The sequence below is a fragment of the Drosophila montana genome, unplaced genomic scaffold (assembly GCF_035044405.1).
Source record: "Drosophila montana isolate Dmon_TW-CO22-7 unplaced genomic scaffold, ASM3504440v1 contig_3200_1, whole genome shotgun sequence".
NCBI lineage: Eukaryota > Metazoa > Arthropoda > Insecta > Diptera > Drosophilidae > Drosophila > Drosophila montana.
In genome coordinates this window covers 4,161,007-4,182,075 of record NW_026998080.1, presented here as the reverse complement: position 1 = coordinate 4,182,075, position 21,069 = coordinate 4,161,007, and the positions used below count along the sequence as shown (strand labels likewise).

General features: G+C 36.0%; 3 protein-coding genes across 5 annotated transcripts; 1 reads left to right on the top strand and 2 right to left on the bottom strand.

Moving 5' to 3' along the window:
- Positions 1–589: 589 nt before the first annotated feature.
- Positions 590–4,660, bottom strand: LOC135432094 (MOXD1 homolog 1). The gene is made up of 8 exons (XM_064687566.1): positions 4,054–4,660; positions 3,096–3,251; positions 2,747–3,036; positions 2,387–2,682; positions 2,154–2,317; positions 1,579–2,098; positions 926–1,092; positions 590–872 (listed from the first exon to the last, which is right to left on the bottom strand). Exons 1-8 carry the CDS (start codon positions 4,381–4,383, stop codon positions 702–704), a joined length of 2,094 nt encoding a protein of 697 aa, XP_064543636.1. The 5' UTR covers positions 4,384–4,660; the 3' UTR covers positions 590–701.
- A 1,306-nt stretch (positions 4,661–5,966) lies between these two features.
- LOC135431754 (fibrinogen alpha-2 chain) lies at positions 5,967–20,862 on the bottom strand. 3 transcript variants are annotated; one of them, XM_064687035.1, is made up of 8 exons: positions 20,636–20,853; positions 19,725–20,160; positions 14,200–15,216; positions 13,797–14,142; positions 7,288–7,419; positions 7,040–7,227; positions 6,482–6,668; positions 5,967–6,290 (listed from the first exon to the last, which is right to left on the bottom strand). In XM_064687035.1, exons 2-8 carry the CDS (start codon positions 20,018–20,020, stop codon positions 6,096–6,098), a joined length of 2,361 nt encoding a protein of 786 aa, XP_064543105.1. In that variant the 5' UTR covers positions 20,021–20,160; positions 20,636–20,853; the 3' UTR covers positions 5,967–6,095. The 3 variants fall into 3 exon arrangements, with proteins under 3 accessions (XP_064543105.1, XP_064543104.1, XP_064543103.1); XM_064687034.1 differs by lacking the exons at positions 5,967–6,290; positions 6,482–6,668; positions 7,040–7,227; positions 7,288–7,419 and adding an exon at positions 13,581–13,730 and having other exon boundaries at positions 14,200–14,396; positions 14,463–15,216; positions 20,636–20,862; XM_064687033.1 differs by lacking the exons at positions 5,967–6,290; positions 6,482–6,668; positions 7,040–7,227; positions 7,288–7,419 and adding an exon at positions 13,584–13,730 and having other exon boundaries at positions 20,636–20,860.
- Positions 11,233–12,963, top strand: LOC135431755 (protein O-glucosyltransferase 2-like). The gene is made up of 3 exons (XM_064687036.1): positions 11,233–11,458; positions 11,525–12,440; positions 12,495–12,963. Exons 1-3 carry the CDS (start codon positions 11,286–11,288, stop codon positions 12,903–12,905), a joined length of 1,500 nt encoding a protein of 499 aa, XP_064543106.1. The 5' UTR covers positions 11,233–11,285; the 3' UTR covers positions 12,906–12,963.
- Positions 20,863–21,069: the final 207 nt, after the last annotated feature.

Below are 21,069 nucleotides of genomic sequence, written 5' to 3'. Positions count from 1 at the left end.
GACAAGATAAGGTGTAGTACGATTAAAGGTCATAAAGAATGAATTAGGGGATTAGTGTATGAAAGAAATAGTTTCAAATTGTCCGCATACATAAGAACATGGACATGTGATATAACCGAGGGGAGACCATTTATAAAAAGAGTAAAGACTAAAGGTCCATGATGACTACATTGAGGAAGTAACGTGGACCTGTTTTTGAGGTAGTCAGCCTCAGCATGGGTCACAGAGCTTCGCTTTAAAATTTAAGCGGAGACTCTACGCAATGGCAATGCAATTCAAGTCTGCACTCTTCTGGAAACACTGAAAAAATCGACATAATCTTGTTTTTAAAGCTGGTTTTGTAGGGTTCTCGTTTATTACCCTCCCCCGTTCTCACCAAAATGGTTTCATCCAACTAATTTGTGCATTCGAACAACTATCTTCATCGTAATGCAAATATGTTTGTGAATACAAGCACGGATTGATTATATAATCAATAATATTTCAGACATTTAGCTAACTAAAATGCAATTAATATACAATTTATATTAATGCTTTTTATCGTAAACTTTATTAAAATATACATATATATATAGTACAAATAATTTTCTTAGTAACTAAGTCTTTGGGTTAAAAACTACAATTTGGTAGTGCTAATTCTAATGGTATTTTTTTTTTGTTCTCATGAGTGAAAACGTATATTGTAATATTTAGGATATTTATTACATTTTCCTTAAACAAATTCCAGCTAGTAGCAAACTTAACGTCAAATGTGCTACAGATCTGGAACCGTTTGAATTTAATTGAATGCTGTCGATTAAAAGGTTGTATGTGCAACTGCTGGGTGGTTTAACAAATGAAGTGAAGTTGGGAAAACGTATTATCTCGGAGGGCTGTAATGGGAAATAATTGTAATATATAGTGTTTTTATAATAACTTGACTTACAATTGACATTGACTCGTTGGAAACACGACAAAAAGTCATATGCTTCCCTGTTATCATAGCATGTTCCACGCGTTTTGTGAATAACGGTTCTGACCAAGGTAGCTGATTTATATGTGAAAGGAATGTGCGATCATGAAACTCTACCGGATCCGAAATAAGCAGTTTGTCTAAAAGAAGTAAGGTAAAAAAAGAGAAATATTAGTTATATGTAGCTGAATATACAATACTCATATCAGATTAGCTTTTAAATTGTCAATGGGGAAACTTCAAATCTTGAGTTTCTTTTGTTTGATAAAGACATCAATCGTACTATTTTTTTTTGTTTTTAAATTGAAGCGGATTATTTCACCAACGAAATATAAAAATCGATTGCCTTAGCTTAATGTGAATGGCTTGCTTAACTTATTTATGCAGCTGGACAACAATGGTCCTGGTTTGAATGCCAGGACAGAATATACAATATTTATATTTTTATATCATATATTTTATATATCATATATAAATTAGTCTGTTGTTGTTTGTGTGTACTGACACATGACTGTTGATACTGAATATATAGATTCGTCATGGTGTCCGAGAAATCAATTCCAGTACATTTGAAGCCCTATTTTATATATTTTTATAAATATTATAAAATAAAAAAGATCGCATACTTAATAAAGATCCTTCGACGACTAAGTCTTCAGCGGTCATATTGGTGTGGTTAGTCTTTGTTTTCCCATATACAGTATTTGGCATGTAATCTAAGAGATTTCCGTTGTATAAAAATAAATTTTCCACGTCTGTCATATTTAATGAATAGAACTGATTGACTCCAAACATCTCAAAAAATTCACGCACTGGCGTCATGCTGTAACAACCAGCCAATTCGATTTTCGGATAATATGTGATAAAAGACAAACACATTTCATGTTTAGTGGAGTATCCTCCGAATGTGGCCCTTTTACGATGCGTCGTATCATAGGCGCAGTCTGTAATAATATAATCCCCAGGCAGAACGACCGTCTCGTTAGCCAGCTGGTGAAATTGCTGATATTTATAATCATAGTTATCATCTTCAATGATGCGTTGCAATTCCTTGCCACCTCGGATATGGCGCAGGCTCATTTTGCGACCAGCGCGGTGCGTATGAAGAGTACCAGATATAATTTTAATGCCATCCTCCGGAAACAACTGAAATCGTTAATTGTTAGACATATATGACTTTGTAAGGACGTTTACAACTTACTACATTTGAACATGAAGGTCCACAAATACCAACATTACGGTACAACTTTTGTCCAGGAGGAATAATTTGGGTATCGGATATAGAAACTCCGCTGATTATGATACCCCCATCGTTAGCACGTATATGAGGCGTATAGTGAATTCTAAATCCGGAATGATCTACGGCTGTAGACAATTTCATATACATATATTTAAATGCAAAACATTCCTATTGTGTTTGAGGTGCTGGCTTACCGCGCAAAGCGTTTTGATTATCATAATGTATTTCGAGCATATAATACTTGACGCCCGTGGAGCCGCCTATTGGTATGCCAACATGGTGCGGCAAAAATTGGCCTGTAGAACCGACAGACCAAACGGCAACTGGTGTGGAACAAGAATCCCAATCCCGGGGCGTCAACGAGTTGCTGTTGCATACAGTGCCAGTACTTCTTACCCAAACGTCCCACGACTCGGAATCTGAACCAGGATATGATTTCGCGGAGCATTCAAAGAGAGTCATATGATGGACAACTGTATCATCCGATGTACTGTATATACAAATAGTATTAATTTACATACAGCAGATTTACGAGGTTTATATACGCTACTTACGAAACATGGGTTAATAGTGGCTCATAACCAATTATATGGTGTTTTCGATGCAAAATAGGAGCTCTTACTATTTTACACCAATAGAGAGTATCCATCGAGGGCTCAAGAGTCACATTATTTACAACAATGTCCCACTGGTGAGTTACCTGATTGTTTGTACTATTTTGTTTTCGAAAAATTGGATTCAGTAAATGCAGTGGCTTGGCACCACGATTCTGACCATGTCCATCTAAATTACCATGTATCGGATCGATTTTGCCGAAAGACCACAAAACTTTAATCGTGTCATGCTTAAATATAATAAATGAAAATAAAGTGCATTCAAAACATATCGAGATAATATACATACGCCTAATGGAATATCATAGGGGTCACACGTTTCAAGCAAACGCTTAAATGCGACATATGTATGCGTGCCATTTTGGTAGCCATCGATAACGTTGTAGTTTTGCGTATCATCTTGTATAGGTGCTCCATGCGCATGCTGTATCGAACCATGACAATCCTGTGAAGAAATATTGTTTCATTTTATCAATAGGAATAACTTGTACAGGTATTGTTATTGCCATTTGAAAATCTTGTAACAACTGTAGAAAGATTTAAATATAGATTTGGACAGTTCCAGCATGCAAGTGCCATTTTAGGTTCTCCATGTCAACTTTATATCAGAGGACTTAGCATAACGTGTACGTCTACTTTTGTATTTAGAGTTCTATATATACATATCAACCCGATTAGAAGATTCACTCAGCATAGTGGGATACACCAATATAAGGCAATATAAGCACTCACTCACTGTTGCAGGGAATACATATGTATGTCAGAACCGGCTTATTAAAAGCTTTCCAGGATCGGAGAAAAATTAAGTTTTTATAGAAACATCTAACACACAAAACAAATAAAAAAAAGTTGCCAAAGGAACAATCGGTCGAAAATTAACTTCTTGTGAGAACAACTTTTATGTTAATCAAGATATCTTGAACAATCCCGGCATTTACTAATTAAACTATGTTACTCATAGATGAACCAAATCTTATTAAGATCTACTACCATATTATAAAGCTCCATATTTGCAAGGGTAATAAATACGCGGCACACCGAAGATATACCTACATACTCGATTTAATTTATTTTTAATAAGTTATATATATATTAGGTAGGCAAAATAAAGTACATATATTTTTTGGCTTAACCTTGAGCAAGCGAGCAGCTGCTGCTGTTAGTCCCGTTTGAGCCTATTATACAGGCTATTAATATTACTATTAGTAGCATTTTTTCTACGGACATGCAAAGTTAATTATACTTACGAGTGCGTTTGGCTTTCCAGTGTGATCGTCGACCCATAACAATACCATATCAGCACTGTACATGCGACCGTCTTTTTGAGAAAATCCAAGGCCAATAAAACCCTGCGTATTCACAGTCACTTTAAAGTAAATATAATTTTCCTTGATCTGCCACTCGAGCCAGTACAAGCCATTCCTATCCATCATTTCGAGTCTCTGCCAGTTCTGATGCCGGACAGATTCGTGTGAAACGGAATCTCTACGATCCTCATAGCTATGATGCGCACAGTTAACGTTTTGCCGTATATAAGCAACAATAACCCATATCCTTACGAAAATGTGCAGCAACATTTATAACCTTTTTTTTTATATTTCTTCACTAATTTAATTGTATATTCCCGAACTTGTATGTAATCAATATTAATATTTATTTGTTTAGCGCTAAAACTCAGGAACTGTGCGCTGTGTGTGCTGTTGCACGCCTTTTCCGCTTTAAATTGGCTTCAATACTTCGTTTATACATATACTTCCAAGGGAGGGTCATTTCACAAGCCGGCAGATGTTTCGAAGGAACTAACACACCACCTTTTCTACACAGGTATATACGATCTTCTAAAAATACATACGAATAAAAACACACACACACATATACATATATATACATATACGCGTCGTCCTCGCTCATGATCAACGTTAAGATAATATCGATATTTAAAGTTTCACAAAATAACAAACGATACATACATTATTAGTTATATCGATGAAGTATACGAAAGATCATCAAGTCGATATTTATTGTATCGAAATGTACACAATTAATCCTATTAAACAAATATTAAGTGTTAAAAACTGTTGGATTGTAATATGTAAAATTTTAATTTAAAGTTACCGCTTACCTTCGTTGCTATATCAGCTGTATGTGGTAATGATACTCTAATAGTTTTCATAACATCGATAAATTCGATAAATCATCGCAAAACACACCTCTGGTCTCTGGTCAGCGCTGTTCAGTTTTTATTATGGCTCCATCTTCACCGTTGATTTTTTGTTGCTTTTTCGCGGCGCTATCATATCATTTCGTCCACATTGGTAAAATGTGCTATTTAAATTTAGGCGCTTTTTGGAATTCAGTGCGATGAGGAACAGCAACTTTGGCTATTTTGAACATCAACCAATACTTTATATCCACGACACAGATATATAAACATTTTTCAAAGCAATAAATTGCTTAGAGAAGTAGCAGAGCGAGTGGATACTTTTAAGGGCAGGAAAGTGTTAGGTGCTCCAAAGATTCTTGGTGGACTTCCAAAGGGGGGAAATTGTGCAATGGATTATCGCCCTCGATGTGGGATGAGGATCAGGCACATCCAGAACGTCACGCTCTCTGGTGCGACCCTCGATAAGCGGTCAATTTGGGCGGACCAAATCAATGAAGTCTGCTGATCAGCATGGACAAATTCGGGCAGAAATGATTGGCTCCTGAGACCTGGGAGCGGGCCACCCCAAGTGCCAACGTCTTGCGTATGACAGTACATCTAAAGAAATTTCACCAAGCATCACCGATCCACCACATTGGATAACCAGGCGGTTAAAATGGGCTATAGGCGGTACCAGCGCGAATTCCATTGCTCGAGAAATTCAGTAACAATTTGTCAAGAGGAGTAGTCAAACTAGACCATAAGTAGAATGGTAAGTAAAGAAAAGTTCAAAATGCGACATTTTTGCAAACAAATTTCTCTTTTATATAAATAAGATAAAAACAGATTAACAGTGATTATATTTACAATTTGAATGGGATGATTGCAGCATTTTAAGAATAATACTTATAACGTTATTGAATAATTTAAAAATTATTAACTAGTTGTATGTCGCTACAAGAAGAAGTTAAAAATAAGTTATTATTTTTAAGGGTAAAAAGCTAAAGTTAAAGAACGTTTGCATAAAAATTGGCTATAATGCATGATTTGCTATCATATGGACGTACACTCATAACATACCAGAACTTGTTTTCTCGTAGTAAAAAAAACATTTTTCATTACATTAAAATACATTAATTGAAAATTCTAAGTTGCAGTCACTGAGCCCAGGGTCTGTGGTTGGGGCATCCGAGGTCGTATCATCATAGTTGCTTTTTTTAAAGTGTAGTCCCAGCCCCGCCAACGAAACCATACAATTCCCTGACGGGCAGTTAAGTCCTGAGGATCATGAAGATAAAGTCCATTTAATCCACGACCACATGATTTCCACCACCAGCCGCCCTGAAAGAAAAGAAACAAACAAGTAATTTGTTAACCCTATTTTTATAACAGTCAACAAGTATAAATTCCCTAAACGAAAGTTTTCACATCATGAAGGCCAAAAAGAGTTGGAAATCATATTCTTCCATATGGAAGAAATAGTTTATCTTCGATTTACAAAAGTAAAGTGGAAAGTGATTTTAAAACATTACCTTTAGCATACTTGCACAGTTGAGCGAGCTTCGATCATTGTCTTTGTTGTATGTTGAAAATGGACTATTGTTCGAGCCATACCATGGATCATTTAATGAGTCACCAGCATTTCCTTCATATCCATCGATTTCCAGTTTATAGTAATCTGCTTCCGAGTGTATTTTAAAGTGCGAATACTGTGCAAACCTAAAAATAAAAGGATAAAAACATTTTAATTTATAGTAAGATTTATTTTAGTATCCATTCACGTGATTAAACATAAGCTAGGTCCGTTTTCTCAATATCTATGATGTTTATTTAGTTTGTACAATAAATAACGCATCGGTTTGATAAATTAGAGTTATTTATTTTGGACCATCCTTCTTGGAGCATATATCCTTGATCACCATCAAAAGGCGAGTCGTTAAAGCTATCTTTGTTATATTTCACTATGAATCTGCATTGGCCGGTTTACTTATTACTAACATTTTTTATTTAGAAATATGTTTAAACCAAGTGTATGTAGAATGCATATGATTGCTTCCAAAAATCTATAGACTAAGGAATTTTATACTCACCGCTTGTTACCTTCAAAATCCTCTAATTCTACCCGCAGTGCATAGTCTTCATTATTTGTCAGCATATAAATATTTTCGTTGCCTAACCAAAACTCTTTTGCAGGCTCACCAAATCCATTTTTATAGTCCGCCCAATCGCGATTGAAGTTTTCACGCGGCTCTCCAAAATCATCCCGCCGTTGAATCACCTACGGTTAAAGTAATTTATTTAATTATATATTTTTATCGAAATGAAAATAGTACATTACCGTCCAACCACCATCTGAGATACCCTGTTCACAATACACCTTTAAGAACCAATATGTTGTTCCTCGAATTTGCAGGTAAAATACTCCAGATTGTTTCATACCAGCATTCAAGATATCTACACAAGAAAAACCCTAGGGAAAGAATTTTATTTGTAAGTTAACAGAATTTATTTGTCTATCAATGATTTTGATTTTAAAAAATTGTATCTATAAAAAATGTATAGCTTACAGTTAAAAGTTACAGTTACAAGAGCGGACGATTCTTCACCGATTCCCCATCTCGTCACCAAGAACTTTGAATGAATAACGTTACTAAAAAATGCATTTGCTTAACAGGTCCCCCTACTAAGTGGATGTCTGTGACTTCGTCGTTCACATCTTCACCAGACAAATCAACATTAACTGATCAAGGGAAAGGTAAGCAAGTTTGCAATCCTAAAACTAATCTCAAAAAGCATTAGGCCACCAATACCAAGAATGCCAAAATCATGGAAGATAAATTCATCCCCTTGGAAGATGTAATTATCCCCAAATCAACAACCGCAACGGATCACTCCTCTTTTGAAAAAAACGCTTAGAATTTCATTCCTGAGGTAATCAATTTTGAGCAGTGAGAGATAAAAGGTGTGAACGCTCGAACGAAAGTTATGTTCTATATTTTTCATTCTATATCCTAGTTGGTGGCAATTGAAACACCTCATGTGTACAATCTTTGCAACAACATTGAAATCATCGAGTCCAACAAACTCAGCGAGGCCTACAAGCGGGACAACCACGACGTCATTCAGCGCAAAAAGACGCGCGTCGGTGGCGACGAGTGAGCACTGCAGGAGCTGCTTGAGCTGAAGCGAGCGCAGGATGAGTCGCGTAAAAAGCAACTCGAAGACCTGGAAACAGAGCACAAAAAGCAGAAGGCGCACGACAAGCAGGCACTTATCGAGGGCTGATGTACAGCGGCAAGGACGCTGCCACAATTGTCAGCGAGTTCGCCGAGAAGGCGGAAAAACAGCGGGAGCAGCAAAAACAGCTGCCGCCACCAAAACCCGCCAACGCATTCTCCACAGGCATCAGGTTTGGCCAAACCGCAGATCCTAGATTACTGCCAGTACCCAAATCGGAGGAGGGTCCGCTGTGTGAGGGTCCGCTGTGTTTACGAGCCGCTGATACCCATAACCGAGGGTCTTAGTTTAAAACTAACAGCAGAGCACAGAACGCTTAAAACTTATTGTTAAACAAATGTTTCTTCTTTAGAAATGCATTACTTCCATGTATTCTAATCCTATTTTTACAAGATACAGTAACAGTATACATGCCAGTACCCAAGTCAGAGGAGGGCCCGCTGTTTACGGAAATGGTCCACAAATATGTATGCTTTTTCTGTAAGCCACCCTCCCTCTATGGTTCATAGATGACCCATATATCCTTGGTCTTACCATACCATTGATAGAGTCCTGGTGAACCTAAATGTCTAAATCCGTGCAAAATTAGCTCGGAAATGTGCCAGAAACATGAATGTATGCGTTTTCTTTTAGTACCAACAGCAGTCTCTACTCCCTCTATGGTTCCTAGATGACCCACATATCCTTGGTTTTACCATACCATTGATAGAGTCCTGGGGAACCTATAGTTTCAAATCCCAGCAAAATTCGCTTCAAAGCTTTATCCACAATTAAATTAAGGTTTAAAAATAAACGGTTGCAAAATACCATTGTAGTGGGGCTCGGCCGTTGGCTCTCATTTTAAAATCTAAATTCAGCTGAAATACCAGGCGAACAGAAATGCCCAGCAGGTAGATTTACAGAAAAAATTTAATTTAACAGTCTACTGTTAATCAGCAGCTGTTATTTAACAGTCCACTGTTAATTTGCAGCTGCTGCTGTTAGTTAACATACTACTGTTAACAGCTGCTGCTATGAAGGGGGCGTTAGATTTGAACGGAAATTTGGCAAAAATACCAGGCGAACAGAAATGAGCAGCAGGTAGACGAACTAAAATTATTTTAATTCCATTTCATTGCATACCCACAAGGAGCAAAAATGTTTTAAACAGTCAACTGCTAAATTAACGATCGCAAATTTGAATGGCCACGACATTCTGTAAAAGGGGTACTGAAAGCAAACAGCATACATATTTCTGGACCTTTTCCTTGTGCATTTTGCAGGGATTTCGTCCTTTAGGTTCACTAGGACTATATCAATGGTATGGTATAACCAAGGATATATGGGTCAACTAGGTACCATCGAGGGAGATGGGGCTGTTGCTGGAAACGTTTAAAAAAAAAGCATTCATATTTTTGTTTAGGTTCACCAGGACGATATCTTTGGCATGGTAAAACCAAGGATATATGGGTCATCTAGGAACCATCGGTTTTGATTGTCTGTTCGCACGTGGCGTGGCAGATATGGCAAAAAAAAAAAACAAAAAATTCAAATATTCTTTTGAAAAACTTTAATGGTCATATACCGGCCAAATAAAGCCCGATCCTGGGAAGATTGGGCGCGTCCATAGAATAGATTGGCATCAAAGTTTTTGTGATTTCGTTTAAATCGTGATGTACCCATTGCATAGAATACGGATTTTTGTATGGCAATAAAGGTATATCTCTCCGAAATCGAAGTGTAATTTCCCGACTTTAATTTCGGCTATATGAAGACCGATTTTAGAACTTATCCTGAGAGTGTAGAATATGCAATAAAAAGGACGAAGCTCCTGCAAACAGATGAGAAATAAGCACAGTTTTTTATGATGAAAATAGCTTATAGCTTGGCCGTATCCTTGCGTATCCTAGCGAGTCCTGTGTCAAACGATTTGTATGAACCAGGGCTGTCAGCTGACCAAAGGACGTCAAAATCGTTCTTGTAGTTTCCGGGATTGTGTTCCATTGCACCCACAACTAAAATTGTTGAATTCCTGTATCGTTAGATAATCCCAAATGCGCACTTGTCGATATCAAGGATACCCATTGTTAACAAAACATCAGTTAAACGAGTTACAGGTTGCTTTCCACAATTACAGACTTGGGTTTTATTGAATATACCAGCATAAGTCGATATCACCCATGCTGATTAAAACTTTCGACGCTTTTGGGCATTGTGGGGTTATTAATTTTCCGTATTGTCGTTTCTGCCGTTTACGAGCTGCAAGCAATTTTCCAGTTAATCTAAGTATTGCATCTCCACCTTGGCGGCTTCGCGAATATCACCGCTGTGCTGCCCAGAATTTGGTAGTCGCTGATCGCTGCAGGTTCCAATATGCACTTGGACGCATCCATGCCGTATAGAATACCATTGACCGCATTCCGCAATTGCTGAGCCGACGTTCTGTTTTTCACATGCAAGCGCTGTTCCTCAATATGGCGCGTTGTTCGTCTTTCCATTTCCGAATTATTTTACAGTATTTAATAATTAGCGCCATGTCAAAATTGCGATGTAAAACTCTGTCCTTTTTTGATTTGGTTAACACTACCTGCGGTTCCTATTTGTTGTATTTTTGAGACGTCCGTATTAAGCTGTGTACGGCACAAATCCCTCTTAATAAGTGAAGGTCATGATGGATGCCATCGATAATACATCGGTGGTATCGATACATTATTCATTAGATATCGATTGTACAGTTGCCACTTATGGTATTTTATCACGCTTATATAGTATTTATGTTATTTTAAACCATTGACTTATTTATAGTATTTACATTACATTGTTTGTTTGGCAATCTTTTTAAATGTTAGTAATTAAGTGCCCTTAAGAAAACTACCGGAGAGCAGTCAAAATATATCAGCTGAATGCAAAAATCACTTGTACACGGGGTTTTTTTTGGTAGATTTGATAAAATTGCTACGAAGTCGTTGTCGCGCCACCTGATATTATACGCGAATGCGACTATTCTAGTTGGTTGGTTTTTTTTACTCTAACAGTATTTTTTTTTTATAGAAATATTTCTTACATTGTTAACGACGGTCACACTTATACATTTTCTTGAGTAAATAAATTGAATATTAAATGTTGTTTGCAACAATATGCTCGCTTATAATTATTTTGAGATTTTCGGCGTGCGAAGACCAAAGTGTCGATGTCAAAAAAACTCTGATTTGGGGGCCAGGACTAAAGCCTGACGACATTGTCTTGCCTGCAAGATATTTTTTTATCCATGCCGTCGACAAGACTGGGAAAAAGTAAACAATTATAATTTGCATTGATTTTTGAAGGGAAATATAATTGCTTTCTGATTGTATTTACAGATTTGAGTCCCGTACGTATTTAAAATTTCAAGTGCATATAAATGGACATTCTCCACATGGAAAATGTCGGTATAATATTAACCAAATTGATCGTGAAGACGGGTCTACCATTGTTCGGTACACAATTGCCGATTGGTGCGAGAATGTTGAGATTACTGTGCAATATAATGGCTCGCATGTCGCACATTCCCCTTATCTTGTCCAGAACAAGGTGTACTCGGAACGGTGCTACTGTCCGCAGGAGCTCAATCTTTGGCTGTTGAAAAATGACTGTGCCGCTTTCGAAGAAGACAGACAGATATCCTGGGACTTGCACTCATTTAAGCGTGTGAACTTCAGTGCTATACGAGAAAATTTATTAAAAAGATATAATGCTCCTGAGAGTATTTCTTTGTGCCATTATGTAGTAAAAAACCAACAAATTTGGAGAAACTGCTATGGCAAATATACTGGCTTTAAGATGTTTATGGATGCGACGTTATCTGCACTATCTCGAGTGGTTTTCTTGCCGGATATGGAATTTTATTTAAATCTTGGCGACTGGCCGCTATCAAAAAAAGGCGGCCAGCAAAGAACTTCGGGGCCATACCCAATATTTTCATGGTGTGGAAGTGACGACACTTACGACATAACATTGCCTACGTATGATATTACCGAATCCACAATAGAGAATATGGGACGGGTTATGTTGGATATGTTGTCCGTGCAAAAGGACGAATATTCGTGGGAAAATAAAGAAGAAAAGGCGTTTTTTCGTGGCAGGGATTCACGACGAGAAAGGTTGGATCTGATTGATCTGGCAAGAAAATATCCCGATGTTATCAACGCGTCTATAACAAATTTCTTTTTCTTTCGTAATGAAGAGGCTAAATACGGTCCCAAGGTACCGCATATATCCTTCATGGATTTCTTTAAGGTAAGCTTGTATTATAAATATAAATATTGATTTTAATACTTATGATATTTTCAGTACAAATATCAGTTAAACATTGATGGAGCTGTTGCGGCATATCGACTACCATATTTACTTGCAGGCGGATCTTTGGTTTTTAAACAAGATTCACATTATTACGAACATTTTTATAGTAAATTAGTACCATATAAGCATTTTGTGCCTATCAAGCGTGATCTCAGCGACGTCATCGAAAAAATAACTTGGGCTAAAAAGAATGATGCCCGTGTTAAAGAAATCGTATCAAATGCACGAGCATTTGTCGAAGCAAATCTTTTGCCACAACATATTTATTGTTATCACATGATATTATTTAAAGAGTGGAGCAATCGATTAGTGGCCCCAATAGATGTGCTTGAAGGTATGGAAAAACTAAATTCGAGTTATACATGCTCTTGCAAACAAAAACTGTTTAAAGATGAACTTTAGACTTCGATCTTTTTGTACTTTTATCTATCACATTAAGTAGTAAAAATATTAATTTAAATCTTTAAATGTTTTAATGGGACTGGGCGACACATACTCTGGGAAGTACATCAAATTAAATGGTATCTCTTAAAGCTTACTGTTTTATTGTCAATATTTACAGCCTGAACCCATTTAAAATGGTTAAAAAGGCAGAAGGAAGCATCTCCGACCTCATAAAGTATATATATATATTCTTGAGCAGCATCAATAGCCGAGTCGATCTAGCCATGTCCGTCTGTCCGTATGTACGAACGCAAGGATATCAGAACCTATTAGAGCTTGAGACTTGAAATTTGGAATGTAGGTCCTCCCAGTACATGCGCAGTACGAGTCTGCTTCCGATAATCGATAATTTGCCCCGTTTCGAAGCAATCGATAAAAATCGATATCGAAATCCTGATTTTTCAGCAAATCTCGTAGTTAATACGAGATAGAATCACTAAACTTGACATGTAGCTTCTAGAATAGTATATATATATCAAGTATCTTTCATTTTAAACCTATTTCATTTTACAACCATAACTGCGGCATCATGATAGGCAAAAAATATTACAAGTGCGTCGAAGGTATCGCCTGCCTATAGCTACAGTTCCAAGTTACCAAACTTATTCATTAACTGAGTACCATTATTTACATTATACACGTTACTGTTTACAATAGGTGCATAACCAAAACAATATAATACTTTATAGGTAGTTTCATGAACTAGTAATATGAAAGCCCATTGTGGTAACATTGGAGGTTGATGAAATTGTTGATGTGTTCTTAATGCGTCATCGAGAACGGCTTGATTTTACAACAAAGATATTAAATCATTTTAGCGATTATGTATGAAACAAAAAATGTATTTACCTTAACATCCTTTAGCGTGAATATATCATTGGTGAAGGTGTTATTTACAACAGCCGGTTTGTTCTTGACACTCGGAAAAATAATGCCGCCTTTCCGGAGAACTGATTTTGTAGGTGTTGTATTCCACGTAGAAGCAGTAACGGGTGTTGCATTTACCATAATGCCCAGTATATTGTTGATATTTGTGCTCGAAGAAGTCGATTGACTGTTCATGGCAGTTGTAGGCGTGCCCAATGTTGGGTAAAGGGCTGTTGACGTATTATACTTCATAGAAGATTGTGTCGTCGACGAAGGCGTTGTGGTTGGCTCATTCAAATCAGTCAAGCTTTCATCAATAACAGAGTACCTGAATAAAATTGAACAACTCTTATTTGATATAAAGTGAATGGGAATAAATTCTTACCTGCTTGGATCGTACTCCACCAAACGATCAATGGTTGGGTCTCCCAGAAGTTCACTAGGACCTGGTCGCTGTGCAAGTATTTGAACATCATCCTCTTGTTTTTTCAATCGTTTTTCAACCATATCTAAATTGTTTATGATCAAGTTGGTTTTCGTTTTTAGGTCCTGGTGTATTTCTCCGATTGCGCGTTCTTGCCGCTGAGTTTGTGTGAGAAGTGCATCCGATTTAGGCAATAAATGATCAACAGAAGACTTTGTACCCACCACGACGTCCCACACTTCGTCCATTTTTTCGGAAACAGAAACCATTGGACGCATTTGCTTGACAAGAGCATCAATTTTACTAGACTTAATGGCCGGGAAGGCCGTTGTGGTCACATTGAATCCGTTCAATTGCTCGTGATGATCCACAACAGCATCGTGAATGTCGTTAATCATGCGCAGCATACGACCGATATTTTCCGACTCAATATTTATGTGAAACTGCAACTTTTTGTCAATGTTTTCGGTTGAGTCGCGCAATTGGTTGACTTCAGCCGAGACATGCGTCATAACTTCAGCAGTCATTGCTTTCGTAATTTCAACAACGTTCATTGTAATAGGCTTTTTCTCGCTTGCCTCTGCGTTAATTTCATCCACCTGCAAAAAGTTGTTGTCTATTTGCGTTTTCAGCACCTCAAGCTTTAGGTCAATGTCGCTGACTTTCTGATCCAACTTGACCAGCCGGCTATCGATTTGGAACGTGGAAGAACTAGTTGCAGTGGCTTTATGCATTTCACTGTCTGGACGCGAACCCGTCTCGGGAACAATGTAAACTATATTTGAAAGCTTAGAATCGAGACTGCTTAGTTTCGACAGCGCCTCTTCAGTCTTTTCAACATTATTGGTGACACGGTTTTCCAAGTTTTCTATGTGCTCCATTAGATCCTCAACAGATCTTCCAAGGTTGTCGATTCGTTTCAATTTTCCTTCAAGCGTTGTAATAATTATTTCAAATATACTCAGCAATTGTTGTTCTCTAAAAAGAAAAATTTGTCATCGCATATTTTAAAATAAAATCCAATACTTAAAAATATGTAAGAGCTAGAGGATACCCTGAACATTCTTCTTCTAAATGAATATGCTAGCATTCATAAAAAAGCAGCAAAGTGATATCTAAATAAATCACAGCATCCTCTAATGCTTCTTGTAATCATCATAGACTATCCAAAATGTCTAATGCAATTTGGTTATATGTTTCATGTTTATATATCTAATCCATACTATATCTATCCATACTTTCTGATAATTACCTCTTGGTCTTTCTAGGCAAAAAAATGACCTAGGTCTGATAGGGCTGCCTGGTTGACTTTACAAACGAATCGTTTTTTGGTGAACAACTTTTTTTAACTCATCGATTTTAATGCCGATTGATAGTAGGGATCTGTACGAATTCAAAAAGGTATAACATTTCAAAATCACACAATATTTACCCGAGATATTAAAAATAAATGATCAAAAATGTTTCGATTTTCGAACCGACCCCCATTTTGAGAAAAAAACGTGATGTAACCCCTTGCTTTTTGATCGGTTTGGGTCAAATTTTTGTTGATGCCAATCAATAGTACTGATCCTTACGAGTCTAAAATGGTATAAAATTCCCAAATCGGACATTATTTGGCCGAGATATTTTCCAAAAAAAATCTTAAAAAAAGGTTAAATTTACAAACGAATCGTTTTTGGGTCAACAACTTTTTTTAACCCATCGATTTCTAATTTCTAATTCCAAAAAATCATCAAAATCGATTCGGTGAAACACTCCTTCTCACTTTGTATGCCTTTTCGGTTTCTGAGTGAATCTTCTTATCTGGATCTTAGAGTGTGTGGTCTTTGCCCTCCCTGGATAAAACTATATCCCGGAGCCTGGTGTGCGGCTTCAGTAGACACCTGAGGGTTGATCTGCGCTCTTAAATTAATCGTACATTTATGCTTAGTGTACTTTTTATTCAGCTTCCCTGGGTTGACTAGCCAAATAAACTTCTCTGTCCCTAATTGAATTACAGGTAATAAGGACACCTTTATCTCTTTGATTTTTACCAATAAAGAAGAATGCCTCTCAGTAACTCGAATCTAGTCTAAAGACAAGGGCAATAGCTAATGTCTTTTAACCTTTGCAGCTCTATTGATAAATCGCAGGCTAATGTTAAAAAAACTTGCCAAATGCAAGAGAGCGAGAAATTGTTGGCCCACTTACGGAAAACAACAGAAGAAATGACCTCCTGTCCATTAAAAGAACAAGATTACAACCACATTTTATTTAAACTTATTTTTAACTCATTTTTAAATATTCACGGAAAATACACGCCTGAATGGAAATTAGAAATTAGAACTGTCAGAGTTTTTAAAAAGGAAAATTACAAAAAATAAATTGATTAAAAACAATATCTCTGCCTAAGAGAATTGTCCCTTGGGAGGGTTTTTAATAGTAGATTATAATGCACTACTAATGTCAAATGCATTTCGGTGCGATCAAAATATTGAATAATTTGCATTCACTTTGGTCCAAGCTGTCTTTAAAAGTGTGTGTTTTTGTTTTATTTGTTCATTTCCCACACTCTCGGCCACAACAGACCGGTTTTTGACTAGTTGGTGCGCAATCCAATCAACGACTCAAGCGCTTTTACGCTCATTTACGAATGTTTTTATACCCTGTACCTAATTGCGGGAGATGCAAGCATTTTATTGCAAAAATAAATACGACCAGCATCAGACAGACGAGCGTCCAAATAACTCTGTCTATTTGAAGTAAGTTTTCGATTTTAGAAACTCTTAGCTTATTTTTTTTCTTCTAGAGAGTCTAGAAACTAGGATTTAGTTTTTTTTTTTATGTTAAAATTCTTTTACTTACAGCTAATCTTCTGTTACTCTTGCTTAGCAAGGATTTAGTTAGGAGAAATTACCAATTGTTGCATACTTAAACTATTCATTTTTTGATAAACAAATATCGAATAAAAATGATATATTAGCTATATATTCATTATCTTTCGTCTATAGGTAAGCATACATTCCAAACTGCCGATAAATATAGACTCACAATCTCAAGGAAGGCGCAAAGACTTCAAGCTTTGGATATATTCACTTTTGTATACCCTTTTATACACTTGTGTATACCCTTATATACACTTTTGTATACCCTTATATAAACTTGTGTATACCCTTTAGACTAAAAGTTTCTGACTTACAGGTTGCGTTTCATGAATGAAACAAATAAATAATCGACTATAAAAATCCCTGGACCTCTCAGTCAATGAAATTTCTTGATCATATTATATTTATTTAAATTTTGAGAAGGCTTATTCAGGTATTTGTACATGCGATAATGCACAACACACAAACTGATGTAAATTATGCAACTGGAATTTAATTTAACTTCTATGTTTGACGTCTTATAAAATTTAAAGGGCATAAATGTGGCATTCAAATGGATGTATATACAAAATCATAAAGCTCTAAACTTTAAAAATGAATTCTTTTTTCAGATTATAAGGGGAAAGGGAAGAGGCATACCGGGACCAAAATATTTATATACTGTACAAGAACCTACATACTATTTTGGTCATGTTTTGAGTTATGCTTAAAAATTTAAGAATCGATATTTCCGTAATTGGGTGAAATTTCGACAAAAAATGGAAGATCGCTTGGGCATGGTATAGGAAAATATATATTTTGAATTTCATTTTATAATTTCTGAGATCGACAAGTTCCCACAGACGGACATAGGCAAATCGACGCGGCTTCTCTTCCTGATTAAGAATATATAATATATACTCTCTTCTGCCTGTTACATGCATTTTCACACCATCATTATACCCCTTTTTGCTCATTTTCAATAGTTACATAATATAGCCTATAAGAAGTAAGAGAGAGGGAGAACTCGACTAGAAGCTACTCTCAACTCAGCGTTGAGTATTAAGTTTAAAAAATTTCAACTTTCTTCTTTTGCCCCCAATATGTATTCATGCAAAAAATTATTTTTTAATTAACTTCGGTGTGCATCAGTCAGATCTTTATGAATTTGAAAATATGGCATATTAATATATACCAAAGCGCAAGGCTCTAACCTTAACAAATATGTTTGGGGGAGGTATCCAAAATGAAATATTTTTTTAATTTTATATACAAAGTTTGAAAAACTTAATCTTAAAATCGATATTTATTGATAAAGAGTGCACTAATCGGGAGTTTCCTTCTCGAAAATACAAAATATACCCTGTTAACAGTTTTTTTTTAAAGAGACCAATAAATCGATTGGCTGGTTGCGAACTCTCCCGCATCATCCCAAAAAACCAACGTCTAATATCGTCACGCCATGCTAATATTATGATCCTTACTAATGAAAACTTAAATAAAATATTCTATTATTCAAGAACTCTTGTGCTTGGCGTTTTCTATAATGAATTCTGTGTTTTTTAATTGATTTTGATGTAGATCTAATTGTACCATAGAATAGGCGTATATTCGCAAAAGAAAATAACCTCAAGTTATCCAACAAATTAACTTCGGTCACTCTATCTTGTAAAACCTCAAAGACCTTCGTTCAAAATTTCAAATATGCAGCTCATTTGGGTTCGAAGATCCCCGCGTTCAACATACGGACAGACTTGGCTAGATCGACTCGACCATTGAAAAGCAGGGTATAATTATAAACTTGCTCTGGTTCTATGCATCAGGTCTCTAGCTTTTAAAACTCCGGGTTCGACGCTCTTCTTCTTGATCGAGGATATATACTTTATCAGGTCGGATATGTTACATACTTTTGCCGAATAACATTAAGTCTTTTTGTATCCTGAGAACAGACTATGTACAGCAGACATAATCAAAGTTTCGAAAAGTTTTTTTAATTAACACTTTTATGATATTCGAAAATAACTTTTATCTTTATCAAAATAAATAATATAATCTTTAAATAATATAAACATAAATTACGGCTGTTAATCGGCAAACTTTATATGAATGTAAATCAATTGGCCTAAACGGTGATTTAATTTCAGGCAAGTCTTTAATTGTGTTAATTTAAGTAAGATTCGAGAAAACGAGATGGATACAAGTTTTAAATGAACTAGCTGGGTATACTTTTGGGAGCTATATATATATGTATATGAATTTTCGAGCATTATGTTTTTAACTAGTTTACTGTTAACAAAATGAATTACATAAAATACGAACAGCGAATGGATACTGGTAGGCACACACAAGTATGTATTTCCACATGTAATGACTTATATTAGTTTTTTTTTTTCATTTTTTCCGTTTTTCATTCATATTAGTATGTGCCTATAAAAACTTCAGTTAACCAGTGTGCAAAAAACCAGTTTGTTGCCGCAATCTTTTGTTTTGATCATTTGATTTCACACAAAAGCGCGCAATGTACATAAGTTTATGAACAAAGCTGTGTAGAAAATATTTTTCAATGTGTGTTTACATTGCATTTATATATATATATATATATATATGTATATATTATAGTCTAATATTATAAAGCCTTACCTCGTTCGCAAGTTTCCATTACGCGTTGAGTTTAATGTCTTTGCAGCAAGCTTAAAGCTTGCCGCAGCGGTAGCCCCGCTATTTATTTGGCTAGCACTAGTTCGCGGCAGCGCTAGGCGTAAATTCGAATTCGAATTCGCATTAGCCGCAGCGGAGCGCGCCGTACCGCCAGCGGAGTGAGTGGCTGCGAATGCGAATGTGCCCGAATGTGTATAGCTCGATAATACGATATTTGCGATCAAAAGTACGACTGTAAAAGACAGCCGGCCCCTGAATCGTTTCTGCAAGGGTATCATTACGTCGAACCACGAACTCAAGCCTCTTTCTTGTATTGGCTGAATTTATTAATTATGCTTTGGACACTTTGCAATAAGGTTAATGTTTTAATATATATATATATACGTTCACATATATTGGTTGAATGGCGCTCAATGGACTACAAACAAAAAAAGCACGGCATTGAAAAATGTTGTAAATATCTAGTTTGATACAAATCGCTTATACAAGTAGACCTTTGCAACAAATATTTTCTTCACATTTTCACTGAATACATACATAAATTTGTTAGCAGAGCTTTGCGCTGCAACACGTTAATACATAACGAACTGCTTCGGTTTTATACAATTTTTTTTATAGCTGCAGCAGCAGTTAAATTTTTTACACTTTCAAGGAAATCAATGGGCATAGTTTCAAAATGTATTTAAATCATAAATCATTTTTAGATTTAATACTATAAATACGATAAATTTATACCGTTCATATTTGTAGCAAGAAATACTTGAAAATTTTGTAAACTGTAATTTGGATATTCAATTGTTGCAACAAAAAAAATGTATACATATATACATTTATTTATTTACTTATTTAAATAAATATATATATATATATATATATATATTTATATAGTGTACCAAAAACTACATAACTTCATGTGCACATTCTCTTATGCAAAATGGTGGCGCTTTTTGCGAGTTTCATGAGGATTTTATAATATATATAAATATATTTTTTGATATTATTATATTTAAATGACGGGCAGCGATTATTGATAGACAATAAAATTGTAATTGATATTTAATATTTCACAACCGAACATATCCGTAGGTGAAACTTTTCTGTACCCGAGACGTGCTTAGATCTCGATTTGTCTGAGATACAATGCAGCTCGCTGAAAGTTCGGCCCTAATTAACGGAACAGCAACTAGCAGCTTTACAACATATAGAGAAACTCACCACACAGAGAGCAAAAGTGGAACTCGTTTTCTGGGTCTAACGAAAGTGAGAGTGGTTATGATGCATTTACTTTGCTGTATGCTTGTTTGCCGTTTAGCTGCTCTAAAAGCGT

Bases quoted from the DNA above. Each gene is read 5' to 3' on its own strand.
- LOC135431755 (XM_064687036.1), top strand. From the start codon at position 11,286: ATGTTGTTTGCAACAATATGCTCGCTTATAATTATTTTGAGATTTTCG. The intron at 11,459-11,524 runs GTAAACAATTAT...TTGTATTTACAG, and splicing joins GTCGACAAGACTGGGAAAAA to ATTTGAGTCCCGTACGTATT. The intron at 12,441-12,494 runs GTAAGCTTGTAT...TGATATTTTCAG, and splicing joins CCTTCATGGATTTCTTTAAG to TACAAATATCAGTTAAACAT.
- LOC135432094 (XM_064687566.1), bottom strand. From the start codon at position 4,383: ATGTTGCTGCACATTTTCGTAAGGATATGGGTTATTGTTGCTTATATA. The intron at 3,037-3,095 runs GTATGTATATTA...ATTATATTTAAG, and splicing joins CCTATGATATTCCATTAGGC to CATGACACGATTAAAGTTTT. The intron at 2,099-2,153 runs GTAAGTTGTAAA...TAACGATTTCAG, and splicing joins GACCTTCATGTTCAAATGTA to TTGTTTCCGGAGGATGGCAT.
- LOC135431754 (XM_064687035.1), bottom strand. From the start codon at position 20,020: ATGATACCCTTGCAGAAACGATTCAGGGGCCGGCTGTCTTTTACAGTC. The intron at 14,143-14,199 runs GTAAGAATTTAT...AATTTTATTCAG, and splicing joins GTGGAGTACGATCCAAGCAG to GTACTCTGTTATTGATGAAA. The intron at 7,420-13,796 runs GTAAATACATTT...TTCTTTCCCTAG, and splicing joins TCACGCTAAAGGATGTTAAG to GGTTTTTCTTGTGTAGATAT.